Source organism: Natator depressus, chromosome 8 (genome assembly GCF_965152275.1).
Source record: "Natator depressus isolate rNatDep1 chromosome 8, rNatDep2.hap1, whole genome shotgun sequence".
Lineage (NCBI taxonomy): Eukaryota > Metazoa > Chordata > Testudines > Cheloniidae > Natator > Natator depressus.
Window position 1 is genome coordinate 9288839 of NC_134241.1, and position 18979 is coordinate 9307817.

At 40.9% G+C, this 18979-nt stretch overlaps 1 protein-coding gene across 1 annotated transcript in view; it reads left to right on the forward strand.

Annotated features, from left to right (window-relative positions):
- The window catches only part of PHYKPL (5-phosphohydroxy-L-lysine phospho-lyase), a 26563-nt gene continuing 7584 nt past the window's right edge, over positions 1-18979 (forward strand). The window contains exons 1-12 of the mRNA XM_074960378.1: positions 1-250; positions 5574-5692; positions 7222-7381; positions 12314-12388; positions 12973-13060; positions 13163-13279; positions 13584-13666; positions 14020-14245; positions 14532-14686; positions 15290-15379; positions 16184-16314; positions 16840-16913. Coding sequence (XP_074816479.1) covers positions 192-250; positions 5574-5692; positions 7222-7381; positions 12314-12388; positions 12973-13060; positions 13163-13279; positions 13584-13666; positions 14020-14245; positions 14532-14686; positions 15290-15379; positions 16184-16314; positions 16840-16886 — 1350 coding nt within the window. The 5' untranslated portion in view covers positions 1-191 and the 3' untranslated portion in view covers positions 16887-16913. The remainder of the gene's footprint in view (positions 251-5573; positions 5693-7221; positions 7382-12313; positions 12389-12972; positions 13061-13162; positions 13280-13583; positions 13667-14019; positions 14246-14531; positions 14687-15289; positions 15380-16183; positions 16315-16839; positions 16914-18979) is intronic.

Below are 18979 nucleotides of genomic sequence, written 5' to 3' on the forward strand. Positions count from 1 at the left end.
TGGCGGGAAGCGCACTGGGCCTGGCGCTCCCCGAACGAGGCCGGGCCCGGGCCCGGGCCTGCTACGCTGGCAGTTTCCCTCAGGAGCGCGGCGCTGGCAGGTTGGAGCCGAGCCCGCCCGCCCGGAGAGAAGGCAGCTCGGCGGGGTGGGGCTGCCGTGCCGGCCACCGCTCTCCGCCCGCGAGAAGAGCCATGCAGGCCCAGCCGTGTTCCCGGCGGGAGACGCTAGCCCTGCGAAGGCGGCTCATCGGGTAGGTGCGGCGAGAGCAGCGGCCGCCCGAGGCAGCGCCGCGGGGCCGGGTGGGCTCAGGTGCGGCGCTGCTGGAGCATCAACGGGTCGCCTCGTTCATTCGGGTCCGGCTCGGGCCTTTAAGGCGCCGGGTTCTCATCTGAGCCCGCGGGCTGCAAGCCTAAGGAACCCGCCGAGGTGCCCGTGGCCCTCCCTTGAACAGCGTCCGCGGGTCGAGGGCAGGCAGCCCCTTTCCTGGCGCAATTCTCTCAGTGTTTGCATTAGTTTGAAACGGAACTGCCGAAGTTAACTCCGCTGCGCCGCCTGGTAGCTGGAGAATGTAAGCAGAGCTCTTGGGGGATCTTGTCTTTTAACGTCTACGGTTGCGGTGCTTTCCACAGAATAGAAATAATAACCCGCAGCCCAAATCGTCTTTGTTTTGTCACCCAAAAGATTTAAGTTTTTTTTCCCCTAATTCACTGATCTGAGGATTTGGGGGTTTTCAGAGTTCCCTCCTCCTTTGGATTTCTGGATTAACACAGGTTACAGCTGAAAATAATTTTGAATCCGCTTCTTTAAAGTACTGTAGTTTAATCACTTCTACTGTCTTGATAATGCTCTCAGGCTGTGTCCACGCTCAGGGCGGGGTGTGGAGTACAGCCATTACATGTGTAACTACACGCTGCAGTGAAAGGCAGACTGCATCCACACTTGTCACTGGTGTGTAGCTACAGCGCTGCAGGGAGAGGCTCCAGCAGTGGGGAAAGGATCTGGCAGCAGGGAAGCAGTGAAGACACTACATTGCTAAAATAGCAGTTTAAACAAGAGCAGCACTTCTTGGGTATATAAAGGGGTGTGTCGAGTATATGACTTGTGGGTTCAGGTGCGTGGGGCACTCTACTCACCAAAGCCCGGTGGTGCTAGAACCGGGGTTGCTGATGCACCCCCTGGCTTGAAATAGCATTAACAAACACCAAATACATGGTTTCCATCATCATCAGCCCCCACTATAAATTGTTCCAGAACCCCTGCCTAAGCCATGTCTCACAGTCTATACTGCTGCTCATACCTGGGCTAGCTGAGTGTGCTGTGTCTGTAGTCTACACACTTCCATAAGTGAAGAGGTAGCCTCAGTTACACCACTGTAAATCCAGAATGGTTATTTTGGATTAACGCTAGAATAATTTAGGAGTAATGCCAGCGCTGTTAATGTGCTTTATATGGATTTATGCTGGTGGAGTTGAGATGATGATCAGGCTCTTAGTATTTTGTAAGGAGTGAAAACAGATACATCCATATTTTGAAAATATAAATATATTTCATTGTTTGCTTAGTTCATATTTTCAGTATATTTAAAAAAACATGTATGGTGTTCAGAATGGAGAGAGAGAAATAGTGGTGTCCCCCAGGGGTCTGTATTGGGACCAGTCCTATTCAATATAGTCATAAATGATCTGGGAAAAGGGGTAAACAGTGAAGTGGCAAAATTTGCAGATGACACAAAATTGCTCAAGATAGTTAAGTCCCAGGCAGACTGCGAAAAGGTACAAAAGGATCTCTTGAAACTGGGTGACTAGGCAACAAAATGGCAGATGAAATTCAATGTTAATAAATGCAAAGTAATGCACATTGGAAAACATAATCCCAACTATACATAAAAAAATGATGGGGTCTAAACTGGCTGTTACCACTCAAGAAAGAAATCTTGGAGTCATTGTGGATAGTTCTCTTTAAAAAAACAAAACAAAAAAAAAACCACTCACTGTGCAGCAGCAGTCAAAGTGAACAGAATGTTGGGAATCCATTAAGAAAGGGATAGATAATAAGACAGAAAATATTATATTGCCTCTATATAAATCCATGTTACGCCCACATCTTGAATACTGCATGCAGATGTGGTCGCCCCATCTCAAAAAAGATATGTTGGAATTGGAAAAGGTTCAGAAAAGGGCAACAAAAATTATTTGGGGTTTGGAACGGCTGCCATATGAGGAGAGATTAATAAGACTGGGTCTTTTCAGCTTGGAAAAGAGACGACTAAGGGGGGGATATGATAGAGGTCTATAAAATGGTGACTGGTGTGGCGAAAGTAAATAAGGAAGTGTTATTTACTCCTTCTCATAACACAAGAACTAGGGGTCACCAAATGAAATTAATAGGCAGCAGGTTTAAAACAAACAAAAGGAAGTATTTTTTCACACACCGCGCAGTCAACCTAAGAATATGGAGTGTAACGTCACAGTTGTGAAGGCCAAGACTATAACAGGGTTCAAAAAGAACTAGATAAATTCATAGAGGATAGGTCCATCAATGGTGTCCCTAGTGCCCTAATGCCAGAAGCTGGGAATGGGCGATGGGATGGATCACTTGATGATGATTACTTGTTCTGTTCATTCCCTCTGGGGCACCTGGCATTGGCCACTGTTGGAAGGCAGGATACTGGGCTAGATGGACCTTTGGTCTGACCCAGTATGGCTGTTCTTATGTTGTTAGGCTACGTTTGTTTATATTGCAAAATGTCTCATTTATATTTAATTTCACATATTCCGCTTCATTTTTTAATACTACAGCTCAAAACCAGAAGTGTTGCTGAGACATTACACCAAACAGAAGTACCTTTATTGTACTAGATTTCCTCAGCAGAGTTCAGTAATTGGCAACAGAAGAAAATGAACTATTGGAAATTTCTTTGCACTTCAAAAAGACCACAAAAGCTCCTAGAACTGTAGAATGCAACAAAGACAATAGCAAGGAATCTGTTTATGTGACTGTTGACCTTTGAAATTAAGACTAAGGACAGACTTCTCTCAACTGGCTTTTCTTTATCTGTAAAGGTTTTATGACAAGAAGGATATGGGTTGAAAGTGAGCTCTGGTGTTAAAAGAAATGTGTTATGGATTCAGTCATACACACAACCTGAGGAACAACTTTTCAGAATGTAATCTTCCCCTAATTGATGTGTCCACAGTCATCGACATTGGAAGCCAGATTTCTTAATAAGTGCTATCTTCTCATCTGCTAAAGGAACACTATAAACTTAAAAATCAGAAAGAAAAAGAGTACTTGTGGCACCTTGGAGACTAACCAATTTATTTGAGCAAAAATATTTATGCTCAAATAAATTGGTTAGTCTCTAAGGTGCCACAAGTACTCCTGTTCTTTTTGCGAATACAGACTAACACGGCTGCTACTCTGAAACCTTAAAAATCAGAGTATTTTTTACCTACTGTTGTTATATTATTGTTACAAGTAAGATTGCTGTCACTGAGTTAGTTATTTTTCTGAGTTATTTTTCATTTTATTTGTGTATTTGACAGCATTTTGTGTGCATGGTCAGTCAGTGTCCCCTGTGGTTTGTGTGGGTCTTTCAGACAGCAATAGAATCGAGAAATAGATTTTGTGACAATAGAAATATATGGTTCTAAATCCACACAAACTGGCACAGGTACTATAACTAAGGCTATGTTTATGTCACAGAGGTCATAGAAGTCACAGAATCCGTGACTTCCAGAGACATCCGTGACATTCTCTGCTTCAGCCCCAGGGGCTGCAAGACTCTGGAGCTGACAGCCAATGGGGCCCTGGCTAGAGTTCCCACAGACAGACTCCTGAGGGGACCCTCGTCAGGGTTCCAGTGATGGGCGACAGCCTCATGTGGGCAGAGGGGGATGCCTCTGGCAAGAAGCTGGGGTATCCCATTTTCTCTTTGGGAAATATGGTCACCCTGCAGCTCCCAGCTGCCATGAGCAGAGGGGGAACCCCAGAGCTACCAGCCACCACAGTGGTGGGAGAAACTATATGGAGCTGCAGCAGCAAAAGTCACAGATAGGTCACGGCTTCCATGAATTTTTGTTTATTGCCTATGACCTGTCCATGACTTTTATTAAAAATAACCATGACAAAATCTTAGCTTTCCTATAACACATTCTCCTTCACTGACTAATTTCAAGTTGATGGTGTTCCTTTAATAACTACTTGAAACTACATATTTTCATCAGGTGGGAATTCTCTCTCCTGCTCCCTTGGGCAGGCACTTAGGAGCTTTACTTGTTTGGGCACCTCATTATAAAAGAACACTGATCAGTTAGGCCAGAGGTGGGCAAACTACGGCCCGCGGGACTGTCCTGCCCGGGCCTTGAGCTCCCAGCTCGGGAGGCTGTCCCCTCTCCCCTGCAGCTTCAGCTCGCCGTGCCACCAGCACTCTGGGCGATGGGACTGGCTCCAGCCGGGTGGTGCAGCTGCCAGTCCTGCTGCTCTGAGCAGCATGGTAAGGGGGCAGGAGGTCGTGGGGGGCAATCAGGGGACAGGAAGCAGGGGGCAGTTGGATGGGACGGAGGTTCTGGGGTAGGGGGGCAGTCAGGGGATGGGGAACAGGTGTGGGGTTGGATAGGCATGGGAGTCCAGGGGGCCTGTCAGGGGGTGGGGGTGTGGATAGGGGACAGGGAGCAGGGGGGTTGGATAGGGGGTGGGGTCCCGGGGGGTTCCCAGGAGGGGTCAGTCAGGGGACAAAGGGGGGGGGGTTGGATGGGTCAGAGGTTCTGAGGGGGGCAGTCAGGGGGTGGGAAGTGATAGGGGGCGGGGGCCAGGTTGTTTGGGGAGGCAGAGCCTTCCCTACCCAGCCCTCCATACAGTTTCAGAACCCCGATGTGGCCCTCGGGCCAAAAAGTTTGCCCCCCCCAAGTTAGGCCCCAATCTTGCAAAGAAAACCATGTGGGCAGACTGCAGCAACCATGCAGAGACTTACAGAAGTCATCAAGGTTGCATGTGGGCACAGGTCCATCCATGTGGTTCTATCTGTAGGATCAGAACCATATAGAGAATACAAGGAAGGTGAAAAAAAATTATGAAAAGTTGAGAAGATCGGATTTGGGAGGAGAGCTTAACAGAATTTAGTGTATGTGCCTCTTGAAGGAGACAAAGGGAGTGGAGACATAGCTCTCTGAAATTTTAATGTAATAACAACATAAAGAGGGGACCACAGCATTTCAGATCAGACAAGACACTAGATAGAAGTCCCTATATTTAAACACTGGAGTTTCGTGGTCAGACATTCTCAGTGAAGGTCTCTTCATTTTGAAGTTGGTTTTCCCTGCTGGTCCACCAAAGTTGGCTGACTGTTAAAGAGCATGGTACAATGCCTGTCTCTCTTCTCCAACCTTTGCTTGAGGGGACTGAAGGAGAGTGCAGGCAGTTCATGTTTAGTTTATTTTGAGAAAATATTGCTTCCTTTTTGCCTTTGGTTAAAATTACAAAAAGATTGGCAATAGTTAATACTATGTGACTTTTAGATGTTTTATCAGGATCTTATAGTTCAAGAAGTTTTGTGGTTTTGATGTTTGGTACAGCTCTTCCTGCAAGCTCTTTTTTCCTGAAGATCCAGTGAAGATTGTTAGGGCAAAAGGCCAGTATATATATGATGAACATGGAAGAGAATACCTTGACTGTATCAACAATGTGTCTCATGGTAAGCTTAAAATATTATTATTCATTACCAGGTTGTTCTAAATGAAGGCAACAGTATTCTGGGAGAATTCAACCAGACAGAATAAAAACAATGAAGAAGGCACTACTATGTTGCATTGCAGAAGCCCAAATTTTATGTCATTTGGTTGGAAAACATCTCTTGGGTCTGTAATTTGGGCAATACTATTGACACACCTTGATTTCTGGGTGTGTATACATGAAATTTTCCCCATTTGCTTTCTGCCCAATCTTTGTAAAGATGCAGTAAACTGAAATTCACAAGACTCTTGCTTATGCAGCCAAAAGTAGATCGACTGTTTAGCTGAAAGCAATGAGTGACTTTATAGAGTCTGTTCCATTTGTGTACGTTTTACCGTAAGGTGGGTTTTTTTGTGTATATTCTCCTCTAAGACTGTTTCTTTGCTTACTCCTTGACCGCTGCTTCAGTGGAAAATCCAGATGTTTCCTCTTGCATGTATTTGGAATCTATCAAAGTGGTCAAGGCTTGTAGTCCTATGCAGAGCTATGCATTTGAAGGATTTAGAGGGCAGAGTGCACACACAGTTCAGTGGATTAAAAATTGGATACTACCCCAGATTTAGCAACCTGATTCACAGGATCCAGGAAATCTGGTTAAGAATATGAACTAAAGCAATTTTTTAACAAATACAACCAGAACTTGTGAACCAGATGATGCACCCTAAAGTAGACTCTCCAAGCATACCAGCACTGTGTCTTTGCCCACTGACCATACTTTTGATACACTACTGCTGCAATACAGGGAACAATGTCAACTTCTGCACCCTAAGAAATATGTGAGCATGTCAGTGGATATCAGTGGTTCCCAAACTTTAACAGCCCATGAATCCCTTTCACTAAATTGTGGAATCTCATGAACCTCCATCCTAAAAATGAATATTTCCAGGGATTTAAGTTTAAATTTCCTCCGCACTCCATGGGGCTCCTGCTGCTGAACCCCATTGACAACTCCGGTCAACTGAGCTCAGGCTGCAGGTCCCACTGACTGTTGGGGCTCAGGCTGCGAGCCCCAACTGCCCGTCCCCGCTCTCCCTGGGGCTTGGGCTGCCAGCCCCACACGGAGCACTGGGGTTCGGGCTGCCGGCTCCCCCCATTGACAGGGGCAGGGCTCGAGCTGCCAGCCCCAACTGCCTGGTCACACTCTTCCTGGGGCTCGGGCTGCCAGCCCCGCGCGGAGTGCTGGGGTTCGGGCAGCCGGCTCCGCCGCTGATGGGGGCAGGGCTCGGGCTGCCAGCCCCAGCTGCCCTGCCCCGCTCTCCCTGGGGCTCGGGCTGTCTGCCCTGCACCCGGGTCCCACCTGCTGCCTCCAATGCCCGGGGTCCTCCGGCTGCTATTAGTGAAATTTTTCTGGTGAACCCCCTGTAATGTTCTGTGAACCCCAGTTTGGAAACCACTGGTGTATATTTATCTATTTGTCAACAACAAATGTCATAGAGAAAGAACTTGTATGAATGGAGAGAACATTAAAACTCCCCCTTTTTTTTTTTTCAGTTGGGCACTGCCATCCTGATGTAGTAAAAGCAGCACATGAACAGAATCAGTTGCTAAATACAAATTCTCGCTATCTCCATGATAATTTGGTGGATTATGCAAAGAGACTTTCTAAAACACTGCCTGAGAAGCTGTGCACATTCTATTTTTTGAATTCAGGGTAAGTATGAGGTATTACTAGTGATAAACTCTTAGTGACTATACACCGCATCATAAGTAGTTAGCTGCAGGATCTTGTAAGTATGGGTGTAGATCATGCATTGTCTGGTTTTTCAGATAATTTCAGACTTTGAGAAAGCTGCTGGAGTTTATCCTTTTTAAACTTTTGCTGCGCTAAAGGTTTAAATTACCAAAATCATTAGGAAAACACAGACACAATGGTTTTGAAAAGCTTTTAAAAAGCAGCTAGCTTATAGAAGAAAAGGGATAGCTCAGTGGTTTGAGCATTGACCTGCTAAACCTAGGGTTGTGAGTTCAATCCTTGAGGGGGCCATTTGGGATCTGGGGCAAAAATTGGGGATTGGCCCTGCTTTGAGCAGGGGGTTGGACTAGATGACCTCCTGAAGGTCCCTTCCAACCCTGATATTCTATGATTCTATGAAAACATGAACAGTTCATATTATTTAGATGTGTTCTCACTCTGTCATACTAAGGGTTTTTTCCTTTTCTTGATCTGTCTGTGGTTGCTCTGGCTTATGTGCACTTGCTAATATTGTTTTAAATTATTTTTGAGGTATGGGGATATTCAAGTACTGGATGCTGACATTTGAAATTTTATTATTACATTTAATTATGCATTTAAATGTTTCTATTAATGTTCCCCATGCACCAAACAGAAGTGTATACTATATAATCTCAATAGTGCATTACAGAACAAGACTAAATTCCATAATGTTTGTGTCAACTAACACATACAATTCCAGGTGACTACTTTTGCCAAGAAAATCTACTATACATTAGGATATGAACTAAAATACACTTTGGATACAAAAAACTATTAAGAGTATTCTGGTTTTGAAGAGCATTTTATTCTATTTCAAAGGCTCTGCTCTATCAGTTAATAATTTTTTTTCAAAAAATTGTCAGTCTTTAAAGGCAGTACTATCTATACTGCAATAAAAGCAGTCAGCGTAAATTTAATTTTCATAGTAGTAGCTTCTATAGCTTCTTATCTAAACTGATTTATCACAGAATTATAGAAAGGAAGGGCTGGAAAGGACCTTGAGAGGTCATCAAATTCAGCCCCAGCACTGAGTCAAAATCTAGTAAATCTAGACCATCCCTGACAAGTGTTTGTCCAACCTGTTCTTAAAAATGTACAGTGATGGGGATTCCACAGCATCTCTAGAAGCATATTCCTGAGCTTAAGTATCCTGGTAGTTATGAAGTTTTTCCTAATATCTAACCAAAATCTTCCTTGCTGCATCTTAAGCCCATTACTACTTTTCCTACCTTAAGTGGATACAGAGAACAATTGATCCCTGTCCTCTTTTTATAATAGCCCTTCACATATTTGACAATCTTCCCTCTCAGTCTTCTTTTCTCAAGACAAAAAGGCCCGTTTTTTTAACCTTTCCTCATAGGTAAGGTTTTCTAAATCTTTTTATAATGTTTGTTGCTCTCCTCGGGACTCTCTCCAGTTTGTCCACTTCTTTAAAGTATGGCCCTTGTAACTGAACACAGTAATCCAGGCCCCAGTGCTGAGTAAAGTGGGACAACTACCTCCCAGTTTTACATATGACAATCCCATTAATACACCCCAACATACACCTTTTTTACAACTGTATCACATTGTTGACTCATAATCAATTTGTGATCCACTATAACCCCCAATCCTTTTCCACACTACTACCACCTAGCTAGTTATTCCCCATTTTGTAGCTATGCATTTGATTTTTTCCTTCCTAAGTGAAGTACTTTGCAATTGCCTTTATTGAATTTCATTTTGTTGAATTCAGACCCGTTGTTCAAATTGTCAAGGTCACTTTGAATTTTAATCCTGTCCTCAAAAGTACTTGCAACTCCCTTCCAGCTTGATGTCATCTCAGATTTTTATAAGCATTCTCTCCAACTCCATTATTCAAGTCATTAATGAAAATATTGAATAGTATCAGACCCAGGACTGATCTTTGCGGCACCCACTAGGTACATCCTCCCAGTTTGATAATTAACCATTGATAACTACTCTTTGAGTATGGTCTTTCAACCAGTTGTGCACCTACGTTATATTAATTTCATATAGACTACATTTCCCTAGTTTGGCTTATGAGAATGACATGTGAGATGGTATCAAAAGCGTTACTAAAATCAAGCTAGATCACTTTTACTGCTCCCCTCATTCACTAGGCCAGTAACCCTGTCAAAGGAGGAAATTAGGTTGGTTTAACATGATTTATTCTTGACAAATCCATGCTGGTTATTCCTTATTATCCTCTAGATGCATACAAATTTATTCTAGTATGTTTCCATGTGTTGAAGTTAAGCTAACCAGACTATAATTCCCTGGGTCCTCTTTGTTCCCCTTTTTAAAGATGGCTACTACGTTTGCCCTTCTCCAGTCCTCTGGGACTCCCCCTGTCCTCCAGGAGTTCTGAAAGATAATTGCTGAGGGTTCCAAGATTGCTTCTAGGATTGTTATTTTTATCAGGCCCTGCCAACCTGACTATATCTAATTTATCTAAATATTCTTTCTTTACCTATTTGGTTTGCACTCCTTCTCCCTGGTTGTTAATATTAATTGTGGGGAGTATCTGATCACATCTTTTTTTTTTTTTTTTTTTTTTTTAAGTGAAGACTGAAGCCAAATAGCTATTAAACACCTCCACCTTCTTGATGTCATCAGTTATTAGCTCTCCTTCCCTGCTAATTAGAGGATCTACACTTTACTTCATCTTTCTCTTGCTCCTAATACATTTAAAGAACTTCTTCTTGCTTCCTTTTATGTCTCCTGTTAGGTGTAACTCATTTTGTGCCTTAGCCTTTCTGATTCTGTCCCCATGTGCTTGTGCTGTTCTTTTGTCTTGTTCCTTAGCAATTGTCCATGTTTCCACTTTTTGTAGGATTCCTTATTGATTTTTCAGATAATTGAAGAGTTCTTGATGCAGCCATACTGGGATAGTTTGCAGTTCTGCCTTTAATATTGTCTCCTTGAGAAACTGCCAGATCTCCTAAACCCCTTTTTCCCTTGATTTTCTTCTTATGGGACTTTACCAACCAGTTCTCTGAGTCTGTTAAAGTCTGCTTTTTGGAAGTCCATTGTCCTTATTCTGCTGCTTCTCTTTCTCTTTCTCTCCTTAGATTTCATGATTCTAAGAAAAGGATCATTACATGATCACTTTCACCCTAATTACTGTTGGTCAGAATCAAGTCTAAGTTGGCCATCGCCCTGGTTACTTCTACTTTCTGAAACAAAAAATTGTCTCCAAATACATTACAAGAACTTTCTGGAAATTTTATCTTTTGTCATATTCTGTTTCCAGCAGCTGTCTGGGTAGTTCAAGTCCCCCATGACTACCAGGTCTTGGACATTTCTGTTTGTTCTAAAAATGTGTCATCTACCTCCTCTTCCTGATATAGTATACCATGACATCATCCCTCTTCTCACTCCCGCCTCCCCCCCCATATCAGAGACCGTCGACTGGTTTGTCTCTCACCACCTTCTGAAACTTAGAACAAGTGTATATATTCTTGTGATATAATGCAACGCCTCCTCCCTTTTCATCCTGCTTCTCCTTCCTGAACAAGCTATACCCCTATATTCCAGTCATAACACTATACCACCAAATCTCCCTGATGTCAGTCAAATCCTATTTTAGCTTATGTACTAATACTTCCAGTTCTTCCCATTTATTCTCATATGCCTTGCATTTGTGTATAGGCATCAAAGCTGTTAAGCAGATTCTCCCACTGATTTCCCTCTTGTTGCTCCTATGACATTTTAATTTTCCATGTCTACTCCAACACCTAGTCCTCTGTTCAAGTTGCATTTTTTATGCTAACTTTTGTCACCTACTCTCTTTGAACCTAGTTTAAAGCTCTCCTCACTAGGTTGGTAAGTTACTGCATGCAGATGCTCTCCCCTTTCTTGGTCAGGTGGACCCCCATCTTTTACCAGCAGATCTTCTTCCTGGAAGAGCATCCCATGGTCAAAGAAGCATTCTAGCTAATGTTATCCTTAGTTAGCCTCTCTGTGGATTCCTACCCTAAAATATAGTTCTTTTCAGGTAGTCAGATTTCTGTATAAGGATATTCATTTCTGTTTTCAGATATAATAATTTTTCTTTCAAACTAACCAGGGCTATGATTGTTTTGGCCTGCTTCTCTGGTAATTTATATTATGTACTTATCCACTGTTGTAAAATGTTTTCAGATCTTCTGTTGAAAGGTGCCATAAATAGGTTTGGCAGAATTCAATTTTTATTTTCTTTTAATCCATTTAAATTTTCAGTTACGTGAAACGGGGGGAGAAGACAATTATTTAATGACAAACATTAAGAAAAACATTAAAGCGGAAATTGTCAGTATCACATCAGAATATACAAAGTAAATATCCCTGACTCAAACTCTACATTCTCAAGCATCACTTTTCTTATTTTGATTATCGTAGATGGAAATATTTTCCATTTGGTTGTGTGTACAATGAACATTTAAACACTCTAATCCAGGGGTTCTCAAACTGGGGGTTGGGACCCCTCAGGGGGTCGCGAGGTCATTACATGGGGGGTTGCAAGCTGTCAACCTCCACCCCAAACCCCGCTTGCCTCCAGCATTTATAATGGTGTTAAATATATTAAAAAGTGTGTTTAATTTATTGGGGGGGTCACACTCAGAGGCTTGCGATGTGAAAGGGGTTACCAGTAAAAAAGTTTGAGACCCACTGCTCTAATCCTTCCAAGCCTGTATCTAGCAAGTGCACTGTAGTATCATAATCCTAGTCATATCCAGCCCCGTGGGCTGCAGTTTTGCACCTGTGATTATTTGCATGTGCAACTGATGTAATTTGTGGGTGCAAAATAGCACAGCACGGAGGGCCAAGGTTTCATATCGTGTTGATGTGTGTGCAGTGAAATAGCTTTTGAATTGTCAATTGCAGATCAGAAGCCAATGATCTTGCCTTGAGATTGGCACGACAATATACAAAACACGAGGATATTATTGTTCTGGACCAGTAAGTATATCAAATAATGTTTAATATCTACTGTATTTTATTTTTGTTTAATAACTTTAATTTCCATTTCTAAAGAAAAGGCACAATTTTATTCAACTACCCCATCTGCAAATTTCTTTGACATACTTTTGCCCTGTAGAGGTGTCAATGGTACTAGTGACTATAACAAAAAGTAGTCCGTTAAAACACAGTAGCTAGCAAAGCAGACATAAGAAACAGCAAAGATTCTGCATCTGGAGTTTTGGGGCTTAATTCCAATTTGATTCCTGATCATGGCCAACAGATAATATACTTCTCCTGATACAGAGTTGTGATGGTAGAAACAAGCCATTGAAAAGCCAAAGTGGGGGACTGATGTCAATTTCTTCTACCAAGTAAACAGGATGGAAAGTAGGAGCCAAAATCCCAAATACAGTCGACCTGGTTGATAAATTCCTGTGCAAAGCTATTTTGGGCCATGTGACCAGATCTTGGTCTGCTGGATTGTTTGACAGCAAAGGGTGCAAAACTAGATTAATTCTAGAGAACTGTGATATTATGGAACTTACTGTTTAGTTCTGCTGCTACACTGTTTTTGTTTTAAGTGCTTACCATGGACATCTGACATCCTTGATTGACATAAGTCCATATAAATTCAGAAATCTAGAAGGACAAAAGGAATGGGTCCATGTGGTATGTACATATTGCAGCCTATATACCTCGACTATTTCAGTTAATTTATTATCCACCACATCTGTGGCATTACTAATCATAAGGCATTGTTCCCTTGTTCAGGCTCCTCTCCCAGACACATACCGTGGAATATACAGAGAAGACCATAAAGATTCAGTCCTAGCCTATGCCAATGAAGTGAAAAAAATAATTGAGCAAGCACAAAAAAGGGGCAGAAAGGTGAAAAGATCTTTCCTAATCTATTTGCTGATTCTTTAGCAGTGGGAATTAGTAGTAGAGTTTATCAGCAGCAATAGACATTTCAGGACCATCCATGTCAGGGAATTAAGAAGCATGTAGATTGCATAAATGACAATTATATTTTCATATTACATCCATCAGATATAATTTCTGAAGATTTGACTATATATAGCAAAGTAATAGTTTAAAAACTATTCATCCAGCTAGGTAGAGTCTGCAACTTGCCTATGTTACCTCAGTAACCTTTATTATTTAGTTCAAATATTGCATGTTACTCTTCCAGATTGCTGCATTTTTCATTGAATCTTTGCCAAGTGTGGGTGGTCAGATCATTCCACCAGAAGGTTATTTCCAGATGATAGCAGAGTAAGTAGATGCTTTCAGAACCCTTTATACGTGTTTTGTGTTCTTATTTATCTAAACTGAGATGAAACCACTGTCTTTATCACAACATGCAAATAGCTTAGATTAATATGCTTTTTGACATAAAAACCATAAAATGCTCTAGTCCTATTGAATTGTAAACTCTTCAGGGCAGCAACATTATTATTATTATGTAATGAAGAACAAGCATACTGGATTTTCATTTACCTGGTTTAGATATTCTGTTCAGCTGATACTTGAATTATACAGCACAGTTTAAGTATCACAGTTTTGCAACAAATTTTAGAGATGGCAGTTGAGTGCCAAAAGTCTAATGTGTCCCTATTATGTTACAGACACGTACACAAGGCAGGAGGAGTTTTTGTTGCTGATGAAATTCAGGTTGGCTTTGGCAGGGTTGGCAAATGTTTTTGGGCATTCCAGCTTCAGGGAGAGGATTTCGTACCTGATATTGTCACTATGGGCAAACCAATGGGAAATGGGCACCCCATCGCCTGTGTAGCAACAACAAAAGAAATTGCAGAAGCATTTGCAGACACTGGCGTGGAGTATTTTAATACAGTAAGTAAAGAGAGTTAACCAAATCATTGTTTTCTGGTTACATGACCAACTAAATGTGAAAGAGGACATCACTGTTTAAGTGTCACAGTACTGTAGGATACAGGTAACATGTTAACTGAAAGCAACATTGAGCGATTATAGTCCACAAACAATGGAGGAAGGTTTTTGGCTGTAATGTTGAAATATTTATTGATACATAAAGACTGTCCTTTAATATTTTTTTCTTTCTCCCTAAGTGCCTGACACTTTTTTTTTTTTTTTTTTTTTTTTTTTCCTTTGAGCTTAGTTTGGAGGAAATCCTGTTTCATGTGCAATAGGTTTAGCGGTTTTAGATGTGATTGAGAAGGAACATCTTCAGGCCCATGCCACACAAGTAGGCAACTTCTTGATGGAATTACTGAATCAGCAGAAGGTCAAGCATCCTATCATTGGTGATGTCAGGTATCAACAACCAATTCACATTTTCAGATAGTTTGATTTATCAAATTGGAGCAACACAGGTGGTGGCAAGGTCTTTAAATCTTGTGTTAACAGGCAATGTCTAGCATCAGCTAACATTCTAATGTGGAACTACAGTGAGCCTGTGTTCTTCACTAATTCAGCATCACAAATGTTTTTTGGGTCTCTCTCCCTGCCCCCATACAAGCTATTACAAAGATTGACTGACTTGAATTGGCCTAGAAACTGACACCCTTATGATGCACTGCCAGATCCAGATTAAAACACAGAAATGGAAACATACATTGATTCTGCCATCACTAAATTCACACACACAACATAAACTCAATCAGGGAATTAGCGTGACCAGGAGGAAAAAATTAAAATCTTGTTTTGCTGTATTAATTACATTGACAGCACCTCTTCTGTGTTAAGACAACAAGTAGTACCCTTTAACAAACTAATCACATTAGTAATAGAATTAGTGAAATATGAAAATATTACAGCAGTATATGCTCATAGGACAGTCGCTGCTCCACTTCTTTGTAAATTATTCCTAATTCCTTCTTGCTGATTTTAGACTGAATACCCGTTTTTCTTTTAAAGGGGTGTTGGATTATTTATTGGAGTGGATTTGATAAAAGACCAAGAGAAAAGGATCCCAGCTACTGAAGAAGCTGAGTATTTAATAACAAGGTATTTTTTTTAAAAAGTACATACATCCATGTAATTTCACAATATTGTAGCACTTAATGAAACTTAATGTTGTGAGAGACAAGTACTAATCGTTCAACATTTATACAGCATATATATAACTATGTGCATAGCCACTGGGGACTAAAATATTATATTGATGCCAAGATGATAAATGGGTTTTAACCCTGAGCTTGTCAATCTCCACATACAGCTCAAAGTGATGTCTAATCCTTAAAGACTCACATCATTGGGAAGTTTGTGTGAAGTTCATAGGTAAAATAAGACTTATGTAGTAACCAAACTTTTAAATAAAGACACCCAATTCTTCAAAAAGTACTGAGGCTCCAGTAATGCCTGGTTTGTTTGGGGTTTTTGGTGTTTGAAATCTTGGCTTTAGTGTATGCCAGTGGGCTGGTGTTTCTTTAAACTATAAAAAGAAGCACTAAGGATTTCAACAGTTTCAAATTACACTGTGCTGACACTTGGTATATAAAATGTCAGTCAAAACATCAAAGCATGTAATTTGGATTGTATGTTGCATGCAGTCCTTAATGTGAATTTCTGTTAAAACAAAGTAATCCCCTCATCTCAGCTTCTTACATGTCGTGAATATTAGATGATCTACAACTTGTCACAATTTGTGGTGACTGGACCACAAAACTTAAAGGACAGAGAATTTTTCTGAAGTCTCCATCATGCCAACACTGCTGTAACTAATATTTTAAAAATAAAAAAAAAAATTACATTTTAGGTCAAATTATTAGAAGTATTTAGATTTTTAGACCAATCTTCTTCCATCTCTAGATTAAAGAGAGACTATATTCTGTTGAGTACAGATGGTCCAGGAAGAAATGTGCTTAAATTCAAGCCTCCACTGTGCTTTACTATGGACAATGCCAAATTAGTTGTGGACAAAATGGATGAAATATTAACAGGTAAGACTGTCAGATTAATTTGCAGCAGTTTTGGTTAGCAAACTGAGCAAGAACCTTGGCTATGTCACTACTATAGTGCGACTAAAGGGAAGCAATTTAGGGCAGCTTTTTCAAGATGGTTTCTAACTTGACGAATTTGAGGCAGTTGGGCCTAATTCTCAAAACTGCTCTGCACCTGTGAAAGCTAGGCCTTTGTTACCTATAGTAAAGCACCCAAAATTAAAGGCCATTTTAGAAAATTTTGGCCTTAACCTGTCCAGTGAACCTATTTAAGAGGTGAACACAATTGTACTTAATGGGGGATAACTGTATGAGTCTCTTAGCACAGAGAGATGCCTAGTAAAGGTGGTCACTTGCATAGATTCATTATATTTATCTACTGTCCAAGCACATGTTGAGAATTAGTTCAAATATTTATATAATACTTTGTATCTCTAAACTATTAACTTTTTTTACGTTTGCACAGTTAGCTCAGTAGGGTCATTAATGTCTTGTCTGAACATTATGAATTTGCTTGCATTTCAGACATGGAAAGAGAAAAGACATGTGAGCCAGTAGGAAAACACCATTAACTTTAGGCCTCAGCTCTGTCTGGCCAGGTAAGCATTTTATCTTGTGCAGTTTGTTTAATTAGAATGCTAAGATCACTAAACTAGTAATGACAGTGCATTTGGTGTAAAGAACTAACCAATCAAATGTTTCTGTAGTATTTTTGCAAAATAGATGACCCCTTCTGCTATTCTAATCACTATTTTGATTTATGTAGGATCACTTCGGCTTCTCAGCCCACCCAACGATCTATTCTCCCTCAAGTCAAATGCCTGTTTTTTGGTATAATTAAATCTTTATCCTTAAAGCACTTCAAAATTTGACTACTCCAATAGTAGCTGGATCCTTTAGAACCTGCTGCTATTAAAAGAATATCACCTACTGTGCTGTCTGTTTATGGTGATGGAGAGGGTATTTGGTTTTCAGTGTATTTCATTGTGTTGGTTGCTGCTTATGTGACTGTTCTACTGAACCCTTGAGTAAGGCAAGCACAACTTGGTCCATGCTGGAATCTACTCTATTCTCCTTGAGTAATCAAAGAAGAAAAAACAAATACTCTTTCTGCTTCCTATAAGGCACAGTATGTGACAGAGCCCTACCCTATTTAAGTTGATGCCATTTGGAATTTTGCCAGTAAAGGGAGTGGCAATAAGCCCAGAAGCAAAAACACAATGTGGTGAACTAAAGAGAAACCTTAAAATCCTTGTGCATTGCATCGGAAGTTAACTTTAGTTCAAGCAAATGCTGTATTATCAGCTACAAAAGGTCATGCCAACATTACCTGTTTTATTCAAGCATGAAAAAGTTGCTTCTGCACTAGCATATAAGCAGCATACCTTAACTAGTATTTAGTCTAGGTTTGTAAAATTAAACAGCAGGCAGAGGAATCTTAGGGCCTAATTTAATTGTCATTAAGATTAGAGAGACTGACTGCTGTAGGGGCTGGATGCATACACCTGAAAGCTGACAATGTAACTGATCACACAACTTTATGAAGGCAGTTCTCCTTTTTAGTTGCTTATTTCCTACATCATACAAGAAACAGTTGCTACAGTACATGGCAAAGTCTGCAACTTTGCTTTAAATACAATTTAGGAGGAGAGGTACTGATTTAGTTTATTTCCTCCATGTAAAGAAAATATTAAACCTGATACATACTTATCTTTCATCCAGACAGTAATTTGACAATGTACTATAAAGGATCATTAAATCGATCATGTTTCCCCATAACTAGTGCACATTTAAGCTAAACAATTACGTTTGAAGCTGCAATGTTTAGTAACGCTTCTTTAGCAGTGAAAAGCTTTAGAGAAAATACATAGGCATTATGACATAAAATTGTTTGCTTCAGCTGTAGCAAAGGTGGTGTGGGATTCTCTTAATTAGCAGCCACTTTCAGAAAACAATGAGTACCTAGGAGTTATTTTCCTATTCTAGCTCTTATGTACCACACTTTGCAGCATTTCATTTTTCTGGTTTGAGCTATTCCAGTGACTATAACCATCTCAGCTAGGCCAAACATTCTACCATCCCATAGTACCCAACTAGAGAGCATGCAGACCCCACTAATCATATGTATCGGTCCTTATTTTGCCATACTTCAGGGTCTCACCAGCTATACCACCTGATTTTGTGCCAATATAAGGTTTAAACAGCTAGACTGGTTTTCAGCCATAGTTTTCAAACAGATGGCTCTCAGTACCTAAGTTCCCTGTGAATTGCCTTCCGAGGACATGTTTAGTGAGGAAAGAGGAGGTCCAATCTAAACTGCCCACAGATGGCATTCTGTGTCCTTGACAGACAGAGTATGTATGGGCAATGAAGATACCCAGTGAGAGCATGCTTGTACAAAGGTAACTTGAGGTATTCTTCAACAGCAATGGAACACATCTCAACTACAACAAAAAAGGAATGGTAAACTGCTTTGGAGTATAAGCACCCTCAGTTTTTGCTTCAGGCTCTAATCACTGCACCCAGGATCCAACTCCACAAGTCTCAGTGTGACAGCCTGCTCCTTAACCCACAAGCTGCTCTATATGCACTTGCTGGCTAATGTACACTTCATGAGGGATAATGGTGTGAGTTTTCTCTGCTGAACTGTTTCTAGAACTAGTTA